At 29.2% G+C, this 22,535-nt stretch overlaps 1 protein-coding gene across 2 annotated transcripts in view; it reads right to left on the reverse strand.

Annotated features, from left to right (window-relative positions):
* LOC139088897 (ras-GEF domain-containing family member 1B-like) overlaps window positions 1-20,666 on the reverse strand; it is a 72,076-nt gene extending 51,410 nt beyond the window's left edge. The window contains exon 1 of one of the 2 annotated variants that reach the window (XM_070638241.1): window positions 20,530-20,666. Coding sequence is in view for 1 of the 2 variants with exons in the window: in XM_070638240.1 (XP_070494341.1) it covers window positions 8,132-8,135 (4 nt within the window). In the remaining variant the exon portion in view is untranslated. Of the gene's footprint in view, window positions 1-8,131; window positions 8,980-20,529 lie in introns of those variants that run through there. The other variant, XM_070638240.1, reaches the window with a different exon arrangement.
* Window positions 20,667-22,535: the final 1,869 nt, after the last annotated feature.

Consider the following 22,535-nt stretch of genomic DNA (forward strand, 5'->3'; position numbering starts at 1 on the left):
TTTTTAGTTATGAAAATTCATCGGCTGAGATGAAATAAAATATTTTTAGAAATTCTTGAGTTTCAAAAGATTCTTAGATTAAATGAGGAATTCAAGAACAATTTAGAATCTTCCATAATATTTCAATGGATAGGAAATGATACCTTCAATTATATGTACACTTAAAATTCATGAGTATTTCTTTCCCTTCTATGTAACGTATCGTTAACTCTTCTCTTGTACTATTCTCTTAGACTAGGCATTAAAACGTCAAGTTTGTTATGCATATGGTCATTCACAAAAGACGAGCGGGAATAAAGAACTTCCGTTTCGCAAAAAAAATAATGAAGTGTAAATGCAGAACAACACTCGAATATTTTTTGGTACTTGATATTAAATAAGTGAAGAAACAAACCATAAACCGCTAAGAAATTGAACTATAAAATCATAGACATAAATAATTAGATTCTGCGCTCCACTACTATGTTTAATTCATGAGATCTGTTGTGAAACCAGCATATTTCTTGCTCATACTATATTTATACACAAGCACTGTTGTTTTTTATATGTTCATAGAATTCAGCCACTTGGAACGAATACTGAAACTTCGAGTCTTACTCAGTCATACTATCTATCTATAGCTTTTTAAATCAAAACTAAACAAGTACCAGAAAGGTATCAAGTCTACGCTTAGCACATAAATCTTTGAAAGGTTTTACATCGACTACAATTCGAGTAATTTAAGTAATGTAGTTTTATGTTTCTCTATTTTTAACTCAAGTCTAGAAAGAGCCAAAAGGCAAAATAGAAACTTACTGAGGATAAGAACAGCTAATAATATTAATTATAAATGAAATATGAAGCAGTAGAAAGCGATCTGGTGATTATAGAAATATGTTTGAAATTAATGACAAATGAGATAAATTGTAAACAATTTCACACTTTTTTCTCAAAAAGCTTGGCTTTGCGAAAGTTTTGAATTGCTTTAAACTTTTTTAAGGTTTCCTTTTGTGAGTGAATTCCTTGAAAATTTCATTGTCTATGGTTTATGGTGATGAAATTTAAGACAGCAGAAAATCATCTGAAGTGTTTTGTGATGCCGGAACCTGTGAGTAGTGTTGTATAAATTGAATGGAAATATCAGATTTTACAAAAACATGTACACAAATTGAAATAAATACAGACTTGATACAGTCTGCAAATTTGGAGCAATAAACGAGGTTGCAATCTTATTGGATTGAAAATATCTTGAACTGTGGGCAATTTTGCAAAAATATTCCAGAATACCTAATGTGGATTGATGATCTAAAGCAATTAGATTGTCATTAGCAATGTCAAATCAGCATGTCCCTTAAAAATAGCAAATCAATCAACTCGTCATGCTTGATCACGGTCAATAGTCAATGCCTTTTTAGTTTCTTGAACTTATCACACATATTTTATGACAATAAATATTTATATTTTATCCATAGGATACGAACAATACACTAATCATCCATTCAAAATACAATAATGATAAATGGCGCGTAGACATAATGACATCTACAAGGTGTTTGAATTGTTCATTAGAAGATATTTTACTAACGTGATCAATTCTGACTTGAAGTATTTTGTTATGCAATGTGCATTCTAAACCATAAAATGCATTTTAAAATGAAGACATTAATGAGTTTTGTCCCATGACAGCAATGCATTTTCAATTGGAATGTTGAGTATTGAGATTTCAATTTCAATTAACTTTTAGAGATGAAATCCGCAATAATCATAAAAGTTGAAGTAGATATAAAAGCAAATTTACATATATCATTGAGCAACACAGGAAATCTAGTCGGCAAATAATACTTTTTTTTGGTTCCATACAAGATTGTTTAACAACATTGTTTATAAGTCGACATGTATGAATAACGAACATTATACAATGAAAGAAATATAGATGGAAATTCTTTACAGTTGTCATTATAAAACAATCTAGTCTGATTATAACAAGGCGTCTGATGGAAATTATTATAATCAGAAATATTTGTTCCACATACATAGTCGCATAGATCATGTTGAAATTTATTGTAAAAATTAAATAAAAGCGATTATGATAATTCGTGATTTCCTCCAATCTCTAATCAAAAATTACTCATTATAAATTCACAATGGTGCAACGTGCTTTGAAAGAATAAGTAAATTGAATATATAGAAACTTTAATTCGTAGCTTAATCTTAAGCTTGATTAATAAAGCAAACAATAAAATATCACAAATGAATGAAAGAGAGAGAGGAATCAATTATAGCTTCTGTGTGAGGAAGAAAATTAACGTCGGCGGCTTGTTTGAAATAATAAAAACACAATAATTGCAATATTTACTTATAAATTGAACGTATACGCGTACACACGTATAACATTAGTAAAAGTAAAAGTACAGAAACTTGTTGAGGAAGGGAATTATTCCATGCAGCCATGCAGTTAGTCAGTCATTCATTCAACTTATATACTTCTTCAAAGAGTAAAGTATTGAATATTGCAGAAGTACACAACATCATATTACGTTACTTTTTTACGGTTGGTAGGGAAGAAGAAGTGAAAAATGCAAAAGAGACATACGAAATGTACATAAAGGTTGATAAACGACTGCAGACTTTCATTTTCATTCACATCATTAATTTAAATTTATTTTTTGACGCGAAGAAAAAAAGTCAATTTTTGCAAAAAAAAATTTTTTTTTCTATTTTCATGCATTGCCATTTCAGTCTCACCTTTTGAGAGATTTATAATTCGAATCGCGATGCTCAATTGATTGAAATTCAATCAATTCAGTGAAATGAAGGAAGTAAGCGTGAAAGAAGAAGCACAAAATTTGATATTAATTTTATTACAAGTGTAGCAGTTTGGCTAAGTTGATAATTCCCAAAACAAGTTTACAGCTTGTATATGACCTGATTATAAATACATTTTTTTGACATTGGATTCAATTTGAATTAATTTGATGTACAAAAATCATTAATTAATTTTATGTGCAAATTTTTGTTGTCGCTAATGGCTTTATTAGAGGAACGAAAAAATGATTTTGAAAAGAAATTAGACTTTCATGAATTTAATTATACACTTAATTTTCAAGAGACTGAATGTGCAAAATATCTTTCGTCTTGGAGGTTCATGAATTTCGGAAATATTTTATGAATTTCCCGGAAGTCAATAAATACGACTTTTTATTTGAAAATTATCAACTATCAATGTTTATGAAAATGTCTGTTGAGTTCTCACAATTTCGATAATTTGTGTACATGTGTTGTGATGTCTCAAGTCTAATTAAATACTTGTTAGTTGCCAAATCACTTCTTTGTTACTTTATTTCGGATTCAGTATATGTTATCGAAAATGGTTGCCAAAGATCTTGAAAATTATTTTTTGTGCCGTAAAATTGATGTCTGCATGAGCCTGATGTATACCAAATTTGTATTTGCTGATACTAAGAATTCAAAATTGGAGTTTAAAATGAGTGAGGTTTGCTCTATAAATTTAAAGAAACTTAAACAATGGTCTGACTTCTTGGAAAGATATAGGTCAAGAGTTGCTAGCCTTAATGCTTAAAGAATATATCAGAGATTGTTTTCAATATGTGCTGAAATAATGCAAATCATATTCATCCATGCTCACAATTGGATATCCAACCGGAAAAGAATTAAAATCCAATGGATTAGTACGTACGATTATTATTTTAACTATGACTGAATATCAAGAATCCTATTGTCAAATATACACTAATCGTTATTGTTAATATTCAGTAAACGATTTTAAAAGTCAAGTCCACGAGTTTAGTTTATAGAGGGAATATGAAAAAAATTTATGCACATAAAGACAACCTCAAAGAGTTGATTTGAAGAAAGAAGTTCAATGATGGATTAAAAGATGAAGGAGAAAAATAATTATTCTGTAATTAAATTACACTTAATTTTCCCTTTTTGATCCATTATTATTTTTTTATAGAAAAATTTAAAGCACAACGGCACCAGCAATTAAAGCATTAAATGAATGTGGAAATACATGACTTGTAATTAATGTGTTCTCGATATTCACACACTTAAAAAATAATCACTCAGCATACCAACTCTTCAGGTATAATGTGTTAATTAATTTTTTTCGCCGCATGTCTGGATATTTCAAACAGCCATCAAAGACAACATTTAACGAAAATTAACTTAATTTTGTCCTTGAACATTTTCTTCTAATTTTTAGAAAATTTCCAACCGCTATTCAATTTTGTTTCTTACATTGCAAATGAAAATGAAAATTTTTATTATTATTTCAGAAAAAGATATCAAAATGCCCACTGAGTTGTGTCGAATATGCGATTAGACCTGCATAAATTAAACCCATAAATCGAATAAACAACATGACCGCGATCTTTCATTTATAAACCAATAACATTTCAAAACATTTCGAACACTGCGCGCGATTAAATAACGCTGTCCATAATTCAAAAGCAGATTCCATTATGCAACGCGAGAGGAACAGCAACAAAATAAATTTCTTGAACAATAATAAAAATTTCATTTTTGTTTCATTACCGAAATCAGGTGGTAAGTTGCATGAAAGAGATTTTATTGCCGTTCAATAATTCTCTCATATTTTTAGTTACTCTTTTGTACTCACGAAAATTTGACTCATAAATCGATGTGCCAAAGCTGTGCTCTTTGAAAGTGAAAACCTTTTCTTTTAGCTTCTTTTTTTCGTTCGCACTTCTTTGACTGGAATGTGGGATCAAAATAAATAAAAGAGATTACGATCGAAGAAAATGGCAAAGAAATTTTTTCTTTCGCTAAATTGCCATTCGAATATATTTTTATATGACATTTGCATGTGAATATCGTAGCATTAGCATTTAATATCAATTCTTTTTTGTTTTGTTCAAAATAAAGATTTAGAGAGAAATTTATATATGTGAAGTTGTAAACATTTAAATGTATCAATAGATATGGAAAGGTGATCAGATAATGAGTTGATCTTGTCGTAGCATAATGATTACTTCAATAATAGATATAAAACGAAGAAGAGATATCAACAAAAGGAAGGAAGATGAGATGAACTGATCATTGGTTTTACAGTTAAAATGCGTTGTGCCTGGCAGCATATTTATGTTTGGAATTTGTCAAGAATATTTTTTAAGTGATATTTATGTTGGAAACAAGATCACATGAGATATAAAGACAATCTTGTGAACTGTTAGAGAAAATCTATTAAATAACTATGAGAAATCGCTCGCTACATGATAAAAATGACGGAACCAACCAGCAATCAACATGAATTTCATCCAATTTTACGAACCACATGTTACTTTTATTTATGACAAAACCTTATCTAATATTTAGCTGTGATAACTGTGAAGAATACGATTTTCATTATAAAATGTCTCAATCAACCAACACATAATCAAACTATTTTTAGTAAAGCAATTTTCATAATGACATGATATGTAACAAATTTGTATTTATTTTTGTAGATTCATTGTTTGAACTTGAATAAATTGCAAAAATATATTGAATTGATTATAATAAAGATTAAAATACGTAAAAGATATTTTGGTAATTGATATTGGATATTTTTGAAATAACATTTGTAAATTTTGTTACAGTCCATAAAAAGTATCAACAATCATTTAAATAAATCGAGGTATGAACACTTAAAAACAGAGCTCGTAGGCAACTTAAATTTTGCATCGAATTGACTTGACTTATTCATACAAAATCCGAGTTTATTATTGACCAAAACCTATTTTAGGGCTTCTTAATTAGATATATCAAGTGTTAAACCTGATCCATCACAAGTTTTGAAATCTCATGTCCTGATAGCATAGAAGGTCAGGACATATTTTTTGAGATTTTTCGAGAATGATTTCGAATGTAAAACTTTTCATTTGAATCAAACAGAAATTTCTGGAATTTTTAAGATATGAAGTACAGTATGAGATTCATAGGGATGAAATAAATTATGGAATATCTAGAAATTGGTGTCTGGCATCCATTATATGAATTCAATATCTTGATTAATCATAATTGAAATTATCGGATAAAATGAATATTTGCGGTTGCAATTTCAATTTATTTTATTTTATTTAATTTTATTTTGCAAGCAGTTGAATTCAAATTGCAGTTGCCAATATGGGTATTATGTAGATGCTCAGCAGAATGTTAATTTCAGATAAAAAATGTTGATCAACTGAATAAAATGAAAAATTTATATAACGAGATATTTAAGAAATCACATGGGAATCACCGCAAAATTGGTAAAAATCTAAATTAAGAAATTCAACATAACTTGATGTTGCGATGTTATTAGGAGTTTGTTTTTGGTATGGAATCTAGAAGCGAGGAAAATTCATGGAGCTATTTGCCTGCATAACTTGAATAATTTTTTCATATTTTTGCCATTAATTGAGTAAAAACTTCATTTAGACAAAAATTTACATTTTCATCCTTGAATACAAAATTAGACCATTTAACATAAATATTTCTGTAATTCATCTTTCATCATATTTATTCATATAATTGCCAATTTAGCACTACTAACTGTTGCTTAGACATTTCAATATGTGTGTCAACCAGCAGAAGAATAAGAAACATAAGAATAGTCGCACATCCAGCACATTCCTCCATAAATAAAATTATATTAAATAGCGAGACACAACAATCACATAAAAATCTCATTAGTAAAAGATTTAACTCTATTAAAAAGGCTAACCACAATAAATAAAAGATGAGAGGTGTTTAGGTGAAAGAAAATTTTTTTATAAAGCATAATTGTGAATTAAATACTATTATGTAATAGTTCAAGGTATAAGTATCATTAACATTTATTAATACACAATCTCATGCGCAGATTTATATAAATAGAAATGGACGTACAATTAAGGCAATCATTCAATTATAAAGAAATCAATAATTTGAATGTTTTTTATATGTTTTATTTGTTAGATCAACAATTAACTCTTTCAGTGCATCGAATAATATTTGCTGTTAACATAAAACTTTCCATTCCTTTCCATTTTGGATCTCATTTTCTTTACATTACATTACATTTGAAGATCGTTTATGTTTACATCCAATGTATTTGAATTAGAGGAACTCAATTAATAGATACGATGAAAAATGGAAAAATTGTTGATGATTAAAAAAAATCATGTCTGTGAATTAATATTTATGTTTAGCACATTTAGAGGAAAAGAAAGGCGCAGCATGGATACATAAAACGTTATTAAGATGATGTGCACGATTTTAAAAAAGAAAAAAGAGTCAAAATTAAAGTGAAATGGACTCCCTTTTTAAAAACCCAGTAGTGTGTTCACAATATGCTTTACAATTAGTCTATCAATTGTAATATTATCATCATCTAACCGTGATGCTTACAAAATACAACAAGCTCATGTATTGTGTGGCTTTATAGTAGCCATCATTATTAATGCAATGTGTCAACAAAAGTAGTAACAAACATTAATAATAAGCATGACTGATGTCTCACTGATAGGAGCGTCTAACTTTCATTTATCGATATTTACGGATTGAGGATAGACAACAACTAATAAGTAGGAAAGAAGAATGTTGACATACCATGTCTATCTATGTTATCGACTATGTTGACTTGTTATTTTTTGCTTGGTAAGCTTTTTAAAGGTTTAAGCAAGCATTAGTGATAATGCAATTAAAGAAAATTAAAAAATATGTGTGTACATCGAGAGTCTATGACAATTGGCTTGTTTTGACTTCGACTTGACTTAATTTTTTTATAAAGAGCTTACAAACGTGATTATTTTAAAGTAATTATGTGGCTTAGAAGTAAAAGTAAATTCATTCATCCATGGTGGATGAACTTTATGTGACAAATGTGAATACGGTAATTTCGTTGCCACAGTTGCAAATTTAGCTTATTAAATTAATAAATGATGACGGACAGCATGTGGACATGAATTTAAGTAGCATGAAGTGTGCAATCTGATTTTTAAATAAACGGTGTATATCCCTTGAGATTATTTTGACAGATTTTTTGAGTCATTCATATTTTGTGCTTTTTTGTAGTAAATTTAAAAATCTGACGAAATTTCCCTAAAGGTTCATGTGCTTCGAGCACAGAAAACATTGACATAAATTACTTGTCGTCCAAGAAACTCACCCATTTGTAAAAGACTATTCGTGTGTGTAGACGCACTCTGGCAAAAATAATACTTGTTGAGAGGATTATCTCAATCACTGTTTTTGATGATGGGCAATCCAAAATGGGCAATTGAAAAACAGAAATAATAACTTTAATCCAAAAATGTCAATAGTCACAGTCGGAACACCGGTGTTTTTTTCAGAATTGTGTTAACTTAAAAACATTTCTTCCCCATATTTTTCTCACATTTAATTGTAATACTTCCATCCGCTTCTTGGTTCTTATTATTATAATATTTATGAAATTCAATTCTGTCTTGTTTTTTGGAGGTGTTGAATATTTTTATAATTTTGACAAATAACAGTCGCACTATGTATTGCCTTATTTTATAAGCAAAAAATATTATGTAAAAAATTAATTTTTATTGCTCTTTTTTTTACTGGGGAGTTGCTGAATTTTGCACATGGGAACTATAAGGTTAATGGCCACAAAATTGCACATCAAAATTTTTCAGGTAATAACTATCTATCGATCACTTGATTAGATTCACATATATTCATTGATATGCTTATTAACAAGCACCATTTTCATCACTGTGCATCTATATAGCACTTAATAAGATTATTATTGGTCACATACACTATAAAATTTTCATATTCATCACATAATAATAATCGACATGTAATAGATTATATTTTAATAAATATTTCTTTATTTTATTATGCAAACACCCATTTTTATCGATTGATTCACAAATGTGTAATGCATTGCGATGAACAAAACGGTTATTCCATATGGTTACATCGCCTCATATATTTTATTAAAAGAGGTAAATTCCATGTTGTGCATAAGAAATTTAATTACAGACTTCATGTTGATTAACTCTTTTTTTATAAACTTCTAAGCTTCTAAAATATTTTTTTTTTCTTTTCTTTCCACTTTTTTTTACGCTCGCGTAATTTTGGGTTATGAATTGAAATTTCGTTCCTTTATTTTTATGCAATTCTCCGTATTTTGCTAATCACTCAGTTTAAATCTCTTTCTCTCTTTTCTTATACTTCTTTTCAACAACACCGCACGAGATGAGTTCTTCAATTTATTATAAATTCCATCAACAATAGGAAAAATTCTATTTATTATCAGGTTCAGTGTGAGAAAAAAAAATTACTTTTCGTGTTGATTAAAAAATATTATTTTTTTGTATCGACATTCAACGATCTTACGCTCACGACAGCAAAACATAAACTGAGCAAGGAAAACACAACTTGAAGAAGAAATGCATTGGAACGTGAAGAAAAGAAATAAAGAGAAAAAATGTAAGAGACTGGTTTGTGGATGTAGTGAGCGCTTTATCTTGTTAAAATTCGATTTTAACAAAGTATAGTTAACATTTAATTAGTGGATATATAAAAGACTCCTTTTATGCTAGAATCTAATACTGATGGCTATATACTTTAGTGTACTCGAAATAATAGTTTGATCAAATTAAAAATTTCATACAAAATTAATTTAAATATTTTAGCTTACAATTTAAATAAGAATAATAAGAAATATACAGGACTTTGTGAAAAATTTGTCCAAATACTTATGCGATTGATCCAAAGAGAATAAGACATTATAAAACATTTTCTCATCAGATAGGCAATGAGCATACTCATCAAAATGGCCATACTCAAAAGTAAACTCAATCAACATAATTGAGCATATTCAATTTCATGCATGAGTAAAGCTTTTTGTCCGATCAAGTCAGTTATAACAAGATGTAAGTATAAATTTCAATCCATTTGCCTTGATCGAAAAAATTCAAGTCTGACAAATTAAAAGCATTTCTTCAATTCCTTTCAAAAACGTGTAGTCATAAAATATAAACAGACTGTAAATGTGTGTGTAAGGTACTAAGTAACTTTGCAACTTTTCTACTGTTTAGAGTTGATGTTGATGCTTTTTTGCATTGCACAATTTTTATTTATTTTTCTCTTTTTCCACCTTATCAGGTCGTCATGCTATTACCATTTAACACTTTTTAGGAGGTAATTAAATTGCGAAAATTTTAGTGAGAAAGAGAGCAAAATATTTTCATTTCAAAAATGAAGTTATCGCCAATTATGAGCGTAAAAGCCTAACATGATGATGACTATTAGTTGCAAAACATTTCATTTTCAATTTTCTTCTCATGCATCATGCATCGATGGACATTACAAGATTTCACATGATTGATTCAATTAATAGGTTTCTTAACATGCCGTCAGTCTATCAGCAATGATGCGGAAAAATAAAATCATTTATCTTATTATAATAATTTGTTTGTTGCTAAATATTTAATTCACTAATGCTATCGATTACGCAACTTTTAGCGCGTACCATTTTCATTCTCAATCATTCACGTGACTCCCTTTATTCAATCAGTTACCGTTGTTCCATATTTAAAATCTTACAATATGTAATAATAAAAACTTCGTTGATTGAACTCACGTCGATCAGAATGTGAATTATTAAGATTAAAATATTTCTGCTAGGTATTACCGCATGGCTCTTATTATTATTAAATATCATTTTTCAACAAATCCATTTGCGTAACATCCATTTACTCTCTTTTTGGACTTTCTTTGACATTCGCTCAAAATACAAGAAATATAATAATAAAATATAAAGTATAAGTAAAATGGAATTGTATCAAGATAAATTATTGGCCCTGCCGGTTCGCATTGTTACTTTCACTTCTGCAATACTTGAATATAGTCGAGTAAGTATAGGAAAAATGAAGTTATGTTTTATGTTGACCATAATGTGTGGGTAAAAGCGCTTTTTTGTTTCAATTACAGAATATATCATTAGTTTTGCATCCGTTTGTAGTAATCCAGTTGCTAAATTGTATCTAGTCATTCTAGTCATAAACAAAAGTATAATTCATGTGTACATAACAATGTAATTGCCAGCAAATTGAATCTATTAATTGAAAGTCATTAATTCAATACAGCAAATCATCGACTAGATCCTTTCAAATTCTTTATTTAATTGTGCAAATTTTAAGCTCAGTATTGATCAGCTTATATATGACGTAAAATCAATTATTATTTCACTTGTGAAAGGCTTTGATGCCCAAGAGTGATTAATCTCGAGCATTTGTTATTTTATGCTTCATTTTGAGAAAATTAATCGGTTTACAGAAATCTAAAATTCAATCAAAAGCATTGAAAAGGAGAAGAATTGCGATTTTGTGTGGACAAACCGTAAAAAATGTCATTCAAAGCTCTGTAAAATGCGTTCAAAAATGAATTTTTACGACTCTTTTGTTAGTGCTGATCCGTCGATTGTTTGATCTTTTTTTTCTTCTCTCCAATAAATTTTATTTCTTTATTTTTTCGTCTCAAAACAATATCCACTGAGTGAGTGTCGCATTTCTACTTATTTACTTCCACACCCGAGCAGCACAACGTGACCACTAAGTGGTCGTATTAACGATAGACGTACAGTTGCCTTGAGGGCACCGTGACGGCTATTTTCGATCAATTTTAGCACTTTGCTGTATTATGCCGCTCGGGACAACACCAACATTATGTGATAATCGTGAAAATTAATGACATCAAGTGATGACTGGTGCTTTTCTTCGCTCGAAATTTATTTCTCTAATGAATCATAAACTCTTATTAAAATTATGTGAATTTTCGGGCTTTAAATTATCGAGATATATTTATGAATGATTTTTTTCTTCTTCTTCTTCCTTCTCAAATATGATGGTTTAATTCATGTCTATAAATCTTGAAAAAAATCATCATGATGAAAAGATAGAGAGTGAAATTTGACAATTGAAACGAAAAAATCTCCATTTTCAATTCAATTTGCCTACACTAGATACAAATTAAATATCATAATTGCGATATATTCGCCATTTACTGACTGTATCTAAACGACCATTGAAAATCATCGCAGCGCATCGAACAATCGTGTCATGTCGACGCATGTAAGTTTTTTTTGTTAATTCATGTATATCGATGAACAATGCAACCTCTTGAAGAAGAAATAAAAGCCAAAGTGTCGTAAGAAATTATCCAAAAAGTAAAAATTTATTGTCTACTTTGTCGTTGCCACAATTTTTTGCATTATTTCTATTCGCTTTGTAACGTATAAAGCTGGATGATTTTGAAATTGCAATTCATGTAGTGTGTGCATGTATATATAGGCATGATTTACGTGAATTAAAAAATAATATTTTTTGTCTGTCGATAATTTGACACAACAATGAATGAATTAACTAAAAGTACGGCAATAAACTTGAATGTCCATTGATGGATGACAATTTTGGAATGAATATGCTTTAAATTCGCAATTTTTTATATTTTTATTATTATTATTTCCACTATTATGTTAAAATAGTCAAGAGCTTGTTAGCAAAAATTAAGCAATCATGAAAATATTTAAATGCCATTAAAAGAGGTGCAAAATAAACGACCACAAAGCTTTCCAAAAGTGTACATAGATTTCATAGAAAATCTGAGAGCCTCGGACAATTCAATTATGCGCTCTAATTTTTTATAAGCGAGACTCCATACACGTAAAATTTTAAGGTCAGAGAAGTTACACTTTCATAGACATATTCCACATATTCACTTATGCCCTACGGTCAACAACAACTCTAGCAATGTTATCTTGTAAATTTATGGTAACTACACATTGAGCTTGTAAACTCTAGAGGCGTATTTATAGACGTTGTCACTTAAAAAAGCTTATATCAAGGAGATTAGAGAAAGATTTATTATAAATCAATATCCAAAAAATTGATACCGAAAAAAAGACATTTTCTATCCTCAACAGATCAACGAAACATATGTATAGCTCACATCAGATCAGTGTTCTTCACGGAGACCTTCAATTTTATTCGATAAATTTCGTATTTTATACCGCATTTAAAGACACGACAAAAAACAATGCCACTTTGCGTCTACGATGAAGAAAATTAAGTCGAATAAAAATAGTAAACAAAAAAGTAGAGAGTGTGGAAACAGAAGAGCGCAATTTTAAATTGACTATGAGCATTGACATTCAATATCACCATACTAATAAATATTTTGAGGTAATAAAATCCATTTTGAATGATAAAAAGACGCAAGCCATGAGGTAAATTTGACCTTGAATTACAGTTTATTTACGCAAAAATTTCGATTTGTTTCTAGTATAAATAAAGAATTCGTGATGGTTTTAGGAAGGCATAAGAATGAAATATATGTGTGCAGAATAATAAATCGAGCGCATTTTGATAAATTTATAGAGGACAACTTAACAGACATAGAGTAATGGTAAGGACAATTACAGCTATTTATGGCATAAAATTCATCATCGTATGAGACATAAAGCCAAAAATATAATGCTCAAAGCCAATAGCCATCGATGATTAATGACAGTAGGTGTTGACAAAAACAGCTTCCATTGTGAGGACCTATTACAAATTATTCGATGATTATCGCAAATGAGAATTCTCTTTCTAGTAAAAATCTCATTAATTTAATCACAAGTAAATATTTTTAAGTCACTAAAGACGATTTGATTTTCTAAGCATTTTTCTCCATTATTTATTTAGCTATGCATAAATCAACCGCCAACAATTTAGTTTCCTTATTTGAAAATATATATAATAATACTGATGGAACGTTGAAGATCCTCTCATGCACGCACATACTATTTTTCTTTTTGCCAAGCTCGATGTCATTCATTGTCTCATATGGCAAATGTCAACAGACGAAATCTAAGGAAAACAAATGAATAAGTGTCTAAATGAGACTGACATATGGTTGTCACACTCCATACGGTATCAAGATCATCAAAAGCTTGGTTTTTACTGTGCTTTATATAACTTCCTTTGCTATTAATTATTTAATTAATCATTCACAATTAAGCTAATGGAATTTTTTGGCGAATGTATAAGGCGAAATATTTTGAAGTATGGCAAAAAAGCTGTAAAAGTCCATACAAGTTGGTAGTACGACTTTTTTTTGCGTAACTCTTTGTAACGACTGTTATCAACAGCTAAACGTGTTGAACATAAATTTTAGCGCATTTCTACATAAAAATGTCCTCTTTGCAAATAAATTAATGAGGTGCTGCTTGTACCGACACTCATTATTTAACGATTACATATTACGTAATGTATGGAAATTAAACTGGATAAAATACATATTTTTTAACTTCAGGTGTCATCTATTGCGTAAATTGTATGTCATCGTTGTCTTGTGTTTATTTTTAGTCATAATCAATTCTTTTATCTGACAATTTATCCCAATGCCCAAAAGTCTATTTAAGTTAAGCTATTTTATAACCAAACAATCAAGTTGGAATCTTTTTCTATTAAAAGCCAAGAGTTGTGGGTGTCTCATGAATTTTAAAACAATTTTCTCATGAACTGAGGCGACTCTTAACTTATGGTGATGACTACTCTAGAAGATGAGCTCTATCAGCGATGACTTTATGACCTTTTTCCAATAAAAATTATAATAGCTTGCAAAAATTACAACGTACCGCAAAAGCACAATAATAATTTAATGTGATATTTCAGCTCATAAAAAATTCAATAAAAGTCAATCTCTAAATGAGCTATTGAACTTTCGACCTTCCGCGTATATGAATAGACATTTTTCCCATGCGAATAAAAATTGTTTCAATTTCTTTTTCTTATTCATATCAATATCATACACATGACCTTAAAAGCTTGTTTTATCTACTTGACTTTATAATAATCAGCAATACAATTATGTTTCAAGGTAGATTAATATTGACAAGAGAGCAAATGAGAGTAAAAATGATCATCATTATAAACAGTAATCACTCTTTATCGCATGTAGAAGGTGAGCTTCTTAGTAGTAAATTGAGATCATGTGACTCTGAACCTAATTCAATCAACAATCAGCTTTGGCATTCGTCTCATCAACACACAGCATGATGCTTTTTAAATACATAATAATTATTTGAGCGATGATGGGGCTTTTAAATTTTATAAAAGCGATGAGTAAAGAAGTAAATAGAGATGCAACTCATCTTTTTCTCGCAATTCACTACAATAGTTCTCTTTGATACTGCTAACGCTTTTTTTTTATACTTCTACCTTTGTTGCTATTTTTAATACTTTTTCAATGTTGAAATGTTGTAATGACCTTTGCGCTAGCAGTGAAAATGTGTTATTGTCTTTTGTGGCACTTGCCCGAGTTGGACCAGCACGACTGTGAATATGGACAAAAGGTTGATGTTGTTGTTACATGCTAAATAATATAAATTTTATTGAACTAAATGAGGAACTTTTTATAATAATAATAAAATAATAATCAAATTTTTGAGATGTCAATTCTGTTATTGAACCGACAGGTCAGAAATTTTATAGTCATTCCTCACAAGAAATAAATTTTTGATTAGTAAAATAGACATAAAAAGCTAATTGTGTGATTTTTGACGGCATTAAAATACACGCTGCAATGTCACTAATTTTAATATTTTTATGCTAATTTCTAAATTAAATTTTGCTGTATACTTTGTGATTTTTGTTATAGACATGCTATAAACTTTCTTGTAGCTATTGACTAAGGATGAAATCGTGAGGTTGAAAAACTTTTATATAAATATTTCGGTATGCAACACTTAGATCTAAAGAAATCGGTATTTTTAACTATATTAGCATTTTATCAATTGACTTTCTAAATTGAGCAACTTAACATTACGTAATTCTGAGCAATTGAATTCTTGAAGTCAAAAAAATATCACAATTCCTGTTCGCAATTCAGAATTCTTGTGGATTGGATTCAGTCCACTGCAATTATTTTATGTGGAACTTTTATGATGACTGTAAAAAGTATTACACATATTTTATCGCATACTTCAATCATGCCGACTTTTGCATAATAATATAGTAGCACCATAATCCAATGCATAACGTGTATCAATAGTAATATATATCTCTAGGAAGATGAAACATACTACGTAATTGCAGGCATGATCGATTATAATTTTCATACCTCAAAGGCCAGTCCTTGAGTTCTGTATGAATCAATGGTACATTGTAATGATATTTATGGAACATTCATGTTCAAGAAGATAATGATAATGATGATGCTGACGATGAATCATTGTGAAAAGTAAAATGGACTCTTATCTTCTCATTTTTTATGCGTCTGAGAATAAAGAATTTTTCAAGACGAACAATAAATAATGATGATCAATAAATATTTGAGGCATAAAAATCCTTTCAAACAAAACATAAAAATTTCTATAAATATTTTATTATTATCGCACCTGCTTTATTCTTGTTTTTATTAAAAGAAAAACAGAATCATGAATTCAAAAGAATTAGCAATTAACGAGAAGAATGGAAGTCTCTCGTTTACAGATCTAAATTGGTTGCTCTTGAAAGTCCGTTAGTTCTTTATTCAGTCACTGTATAAAACCACATAACGAGTAAAATTTGCAATGAATTCTTTTGGTGTTGTACGAATGGTGTGATTGCCAGCAATTTGTCTGTCTGTGAATATTTTGTAATGACAGGTCAATTTTTATGATTTTTTTAGACCGTTAAAATGAAAATTATTAAAATTTGCTGTTAACCATGATATGTGTCAACTTTTATGCTGGCTGTATGGGCACTACTTGAGTACTACGTAATAATTTGCAAAGGAATGCCAATTTTTTTTTGAAGAAATTTAAAAATTAAAAACAACAGTACTTGAATAATAATTAAAAAGCGCTCAAACTGTGGATTAATATAAGGTGTCTGGATTGTTTTTTATTCTACTTCTGTTCCTATTCTTGCAGACTGAATATATATTTTATTGCTATTTTTATTTGTTCATCTACAATAGAATAATTCAATTCAGTTCTGTACCATCTACATATTGATCGTGACTACCTGTGTATATGTACATATCTATCTATGTGGTTGTTCACATATGATGTCCAGCTTTTAAAATTTCGCAATTAAAATTTCTTCCCATGATAAAATCTTGTGTTGAGGCAAGAATAAGTCGGAAAACACAAAATATCATGGACGTCATTTTGGAACTACTCTTTAATATATTGTTGTTAATTGAAAAAGTGTTTCACCTTTGTGGAGCTCAATAGTAGTCTTGTTGTGTATATTGTATGCATTCATATATAGTGAGAGGAATTTTAATTAGATGTTTATGTTTATGGAAATAGTAATTCTTTGCTTTGATTTCAAGTGTTAATCCATGTAATGAATTAAGTTATGCCCACGAAAAAAACAAAAATAATTATCTGACAGATTGATCGTAAACCAACATTAAAAGATGTGGGATATAAGAAAATTAAATTAATAGAAAATGATAAGGCATGAAATAACTCATCATTAAAGTAGTTATGAAAGATTGCAAGCTCAGTGGCTAATAAATTTTTCGTAATTTCCGTTTGTATCAGAGCATAAACATACTTGCCATTATAAATTAACGATATAGTATCCAGCAAACCGTAAATAAGTAAGCGAGTCTCTCAATGAGTACCATATAATGTTTTATGCTCGCGAATTCATGTCACATTGCAAAATACATGCATGGCTATATGTCTGAATTGTAAGTAGACTAATACAATTGTGTGTGCAAAAGTTAAGGAATGAGTTAAGTGAGCGGCTTGTCTTCGGGCATTTCACTATTTTTCTTCATACTTGCAATGTGGAACGTGATCGAGTTTCCTTATTTTAACAACTGAAAAAGAAATTTTCACTTAAGAGTGTGGAAAATTTCGTTACAAGTGAAAAAACTTTCGATCTTTACTTCCATCTTATTCATCTCGTTTACTTCAAACTTGCCCAATGCCCATCTAATCTTAAACAAGCATAAACCGTGAAAATGAAGATAATTATTGAGAGAGGTATAGAAAAAATGAACATTTAATTTTTGTTTTTACTTGATTTGCACGTAGCCGAAAGAAAAACATTCAAAAAAACGAAAGTTGAACTATTTTCTTTAAAATCTTATTCACTTTTATCTTCTTTTAATTTGATTGGTATGAAAAATTGATTAATTTTCTTGACTTGTATGTTTACCTTGTAAGTGTTTAAGGGTCATTAACAAATGACGTCAAATGGCATGGTAATTATTAGATATTTGATTGGTTTCGGCGAAAAAAAGCAAGCCTCTATTTCCTGTAATTTAGATGTGCATGTCTTATAGTTAGTCCAAGGATGTAGACCCTAGCAAGAAACCCCCATGTCTTACATAAGTATACTAATTAAGCATGCTTGTGAGCGTACTATCAGCTTACTCTGTTCATGCGACCATGCTCTTTGTAAAGAATCCTAGTATTTTGTATTTGGAACCATGATCGTCAACTACTTGTTTAACATGTGATAAAATGACGTCCACTAGAAATGTTTTCTGAAACACAAATGATTGTTTTTTAATTTCCATAGCCTTATTTACTTTAAAAAGTAGTGTATTTTAATTAAACAGCCCCCAAAAACTCTTTCTAAATTTCAGTACATTATATTTGTTTATTTATTTATTTGTCGGCTTCATTTCAATGCATCAATGGACGGATTAATTGAGAGAGACGAAAGATAATGAGATTTTCACTTTGTAAAGAAGATTCAGTGAATTTATGTTGCTGTTGAAACAGACATAATAGAATCAGCTTAAGTTTTGTTTTGAGATTGAATTTTACTCATTCCAGCAATTATTTTTTCTATGAAAGCAGTTTATGAGCTTTTTCGGGAGTATTCTCATGAAGAAATGTAAATGATTTCCATCAAGATTCTCTCATTAGATAACCTTCTTCATAAAATTCTCTACGGTTTAAGTACGATTCTCTGTAAGACTAATGACTTCTAGACATAAAAAATTTTAGCACAAGAAATTAGCAAAACATGATTATTCATCTTCTATTTACAATTTAATTTTGTAAAGCCGACTTAATAATGCAGCTAATTCACATACAATTAATTTAATAGCTAAAGCACTATTATCTGTAATAATAAACAGAGGTTCAGCATGAATCATCATCATTTATTTTTGATACCAGCAAGAAGATTATTAACAATATTTCCCGAAAATAAAAGTGAAGCCGAATAAAAGCATATAAAATGATTATAATTATGGATCTTAAATTGCAAAATTCATTTTCTATAAGCAATTTATCTTTTAAATCGTAAAATAAGAGGCTATAGATTTAATTCGCTATAGTGTTTCTAGAAGATTAATAAAATAATCTTGATTCAATCCAAAGTTTTAAATTATATTTTGAATGATTCGACTTTCTTATTCAAGAATAAAGAGTGAAAGAAGATACTAAGTAGATTTATATAGCTAGTTTTTCATTTGGACATCATTAGGAAGTTCTGAAATTTACAAATTACTAATCTAAATTTACTCGAAAGACAAAGAAAGCATTAGAAGATATTTTCTGCGGAAATCCTCTAGGGGAATTCCATTAAATAGACCACACTGGTGCGAAAAGCCGCTAATGATCTAAATAGAATGTTCTAAATGTTTTATAAACCTGAACGTTCAGTCTCTGTTAAATTAAGCCTTAATTTAAAATTAATTTCAATTAAAATACTTTTATGAGAAAATTGGCATAAAATTGAGATTTGATAGAGCATTATAAGAACAAATCGGTTGTAATTAATCAACAAACAATCACATACGGACATATGTACTGAACAACTTCATCAAATCCGCGTAAACATTAGCCTAAAGCTATAAATTAACATTCAAGTCTGTTAATTTTTTTGTGATCTTAAAGTTCAATATCAAATCACCATAAAAATTTCATTTGAATGGACTTCAACCTTACTGCTGATTAAAGCATGTAATTAATAATGAATTTCTGTAAAGAAAATCAGATTTTAATTGCATTCGAGAGCTTTGTTTTGCTTACATGAATTTTGGATATGTTTTTATTTTTTAAAAATCAGAACTTCATGGGTAATTTAAGAGACTGTAAATTCACACCAATTAACAACGTAATCATAATTATAGCAAAATTAGATTGACGACATTGCTATACAGTAATTTCATGTCATACAACGTCATTGAAGTAAGAGAGATTCATGATCATCATAAAATTTCACAGATCTAATAATGTTTTTCATTTTAATTTCGTCATTTTATGATTCTTCAAGATCAAAAGTTATAAGCTTTTAATAATGTCTCGACATCAGCATAAAATTGTCACTTTCATTTTTATTTGTGAGATGAGAAATTACTTCCTCGTGTCATCGTTGTCATGGCTTTTGACATCAACCAACAACAAGAAATGTATATGGTAATTTGAATTATAAGCTATTAAGTAATTTGAGTTTATTGCATAATAGTAAAAGTAGAAGGAGCAATTGAGGTTTGAACATGCTTCATATTTATGCAATAAACAGCCTTATTTGATAAGAGAAGAAATAAAGAGAACCATAAAGATTTTGTAACTTTCCTCACCTTCGGGCAGACCTTAAATTAATGTTTCGTGCTTATCCAATTTTGTAGTACACTGACAAAGCAGCTTTATTTCCGCAATATGCTAAATAGTAATGCATTCAAGTCTTTCGATTTATCTTCTTCTTATTTTCTTCCTCGTTCTCAATTCTTTTCTTTACGTTTATTTCATTTTTTTCATCTCACTCGCATCCGATATGTACGCGATATGTAGATTATTTCGTGCAATCGTAAAATGCATGCGAAAATATCAAAAAAACATTGTTGTGTCAGCTAAATTTTCCAGTAGCATCTTATTTAGTGCAAACAGAGTATATTTCTTTTTATTTTATTATTTTAATAACCTTTTAATGAGAACTTTTTTTATTTTCGTTAAATAAGCACAGTGAATAAAGTAACTGTAACTACGTGCGGCTTATTTATGTCACTTTACTTTTTTTCACTATAATTTTTCTATTTTTAAACTCCATTTAATGACAACAAAAAAGAATCTTATATCGCCACCAATCAGCAGTAACACACTTTTTTCGATTGAGATACATTCATGTTAACAGCAGCCACTTAGTGGCACATACATAACACACATAACACATATGACTTTGACTTCTATTATTGATGTCTTACACTTGGGAATTGTTGCTATTTAAAATTGATTACAATCTGTTAAGTCGTTTTTAGATTTGTTCCGTAATTATTGTTATTATTTCATCAACTTCTTCTTGAAAAGTCCATTCACACAACATACATCTATTCTACTATTTTATGAGAGGCACTTGTGAATACATTATTGCCAAATATAATCAACTGGAATCTAATTTTCATCAGAGCAGAACATGAAATTCCAAAAGAATTCCATGAAAAAATTCGCGCGCGAGTCAAGATTTAAGCTATGTTGATTATAAATTCACAATTATTGCCTACTTTCTAATCGCAACAAGAAGAATTTTCCTTATTCTTCAACATTTAAAATGAGAAAAATTCCACAGCATTACATTTCACCGCAAAAAACTATCGACTTGAAGTTATCGTCTCAAGCGCTCAACAAAAACTGAGTCTAAAGCCATTGTACAGGCGTAGAAAGAGAAGAGTGATGTGTTGGTTTTCTTTACATTTTGTTATTATTTTTTCAGTTTACTACCGCTGTTGTTGCCAATGTTATTATTGCATTTATAGAGAAGCATAGTAAAAGAAGTAAGGAGATAAAAGAGAAGTTAAAAAATTGACTACAATGAAGAAAAAATAACTTCTTATTCCCTTTAAGAAAAATTTAATCATGCAGAATGATGATGGCTTAGAACAGAAGAGAAAAGGTAATAATGTGTGATGAATACAAAAGGTACGAAGAATAAAAATTTTAATTGAAATAGAGAATGCATCAGGGATTAAAGAAACAAACTTGACTTTTTTTTCTCATTTCTGTGAATTAAATTTGATTTATTTGATTGAAAGTTGTGATATAATACTATTAGGCTTAAGAACTGCATTATTGTGTGACTTTAAATTAAGAGATTTGTTTATGAAATATTTAATAGGCTTGAATTTTTAATTTTAATTCTGGGTATCATGTAGAATGAGTTACATTAACTTGAACGTATACAATTTTAAGCTCAATCAAGCGGCATTGCTTAAACTATCAAAATAATCTGATTCTTTGAAAAATTACTGGAATTGAAAAATTAGACTTTCAATTTTCTGATTTCAACCGCAAATTATTTGAAACGAGTCAGTAGAAACTCTTGAAGTTCCAGTCTGTCAACTAAAATATTTCAAAACACATCAAGAAAATCGAAAGTTGAATTTTTGTTGAAATCTAGCCGCAGAATTGAATTTTGCATTCGACTCAGACAAAGAGCTCATGAAATCATCTTTTCAACTATTAATCCGTATTAATCCATAAAATTTCAAGATTCATTAGTCATACTTTTTGATACTACCACACACCATTCCATTGAAATCTATTTATTCCTCAATATTATTCAAAATAGTGTACAGTCTATCACCTAATGAAC

This window comes from Chironomus tepperi, unplaced genomic scaffold (assembly GCF_022539635.2).
Source record: "Chironomus tepperi strain 1889 unplaced genomic scaffold, CSIRO-AGI_Ctep_v1 contig_172, whole genome shotgun sequence".
Lineage (NCBI taxonomy): Eukaryota > Metazoa > Arthropoda > Insecta > Diptera > Chironomidae > Chironomus > Chironomus tepperi.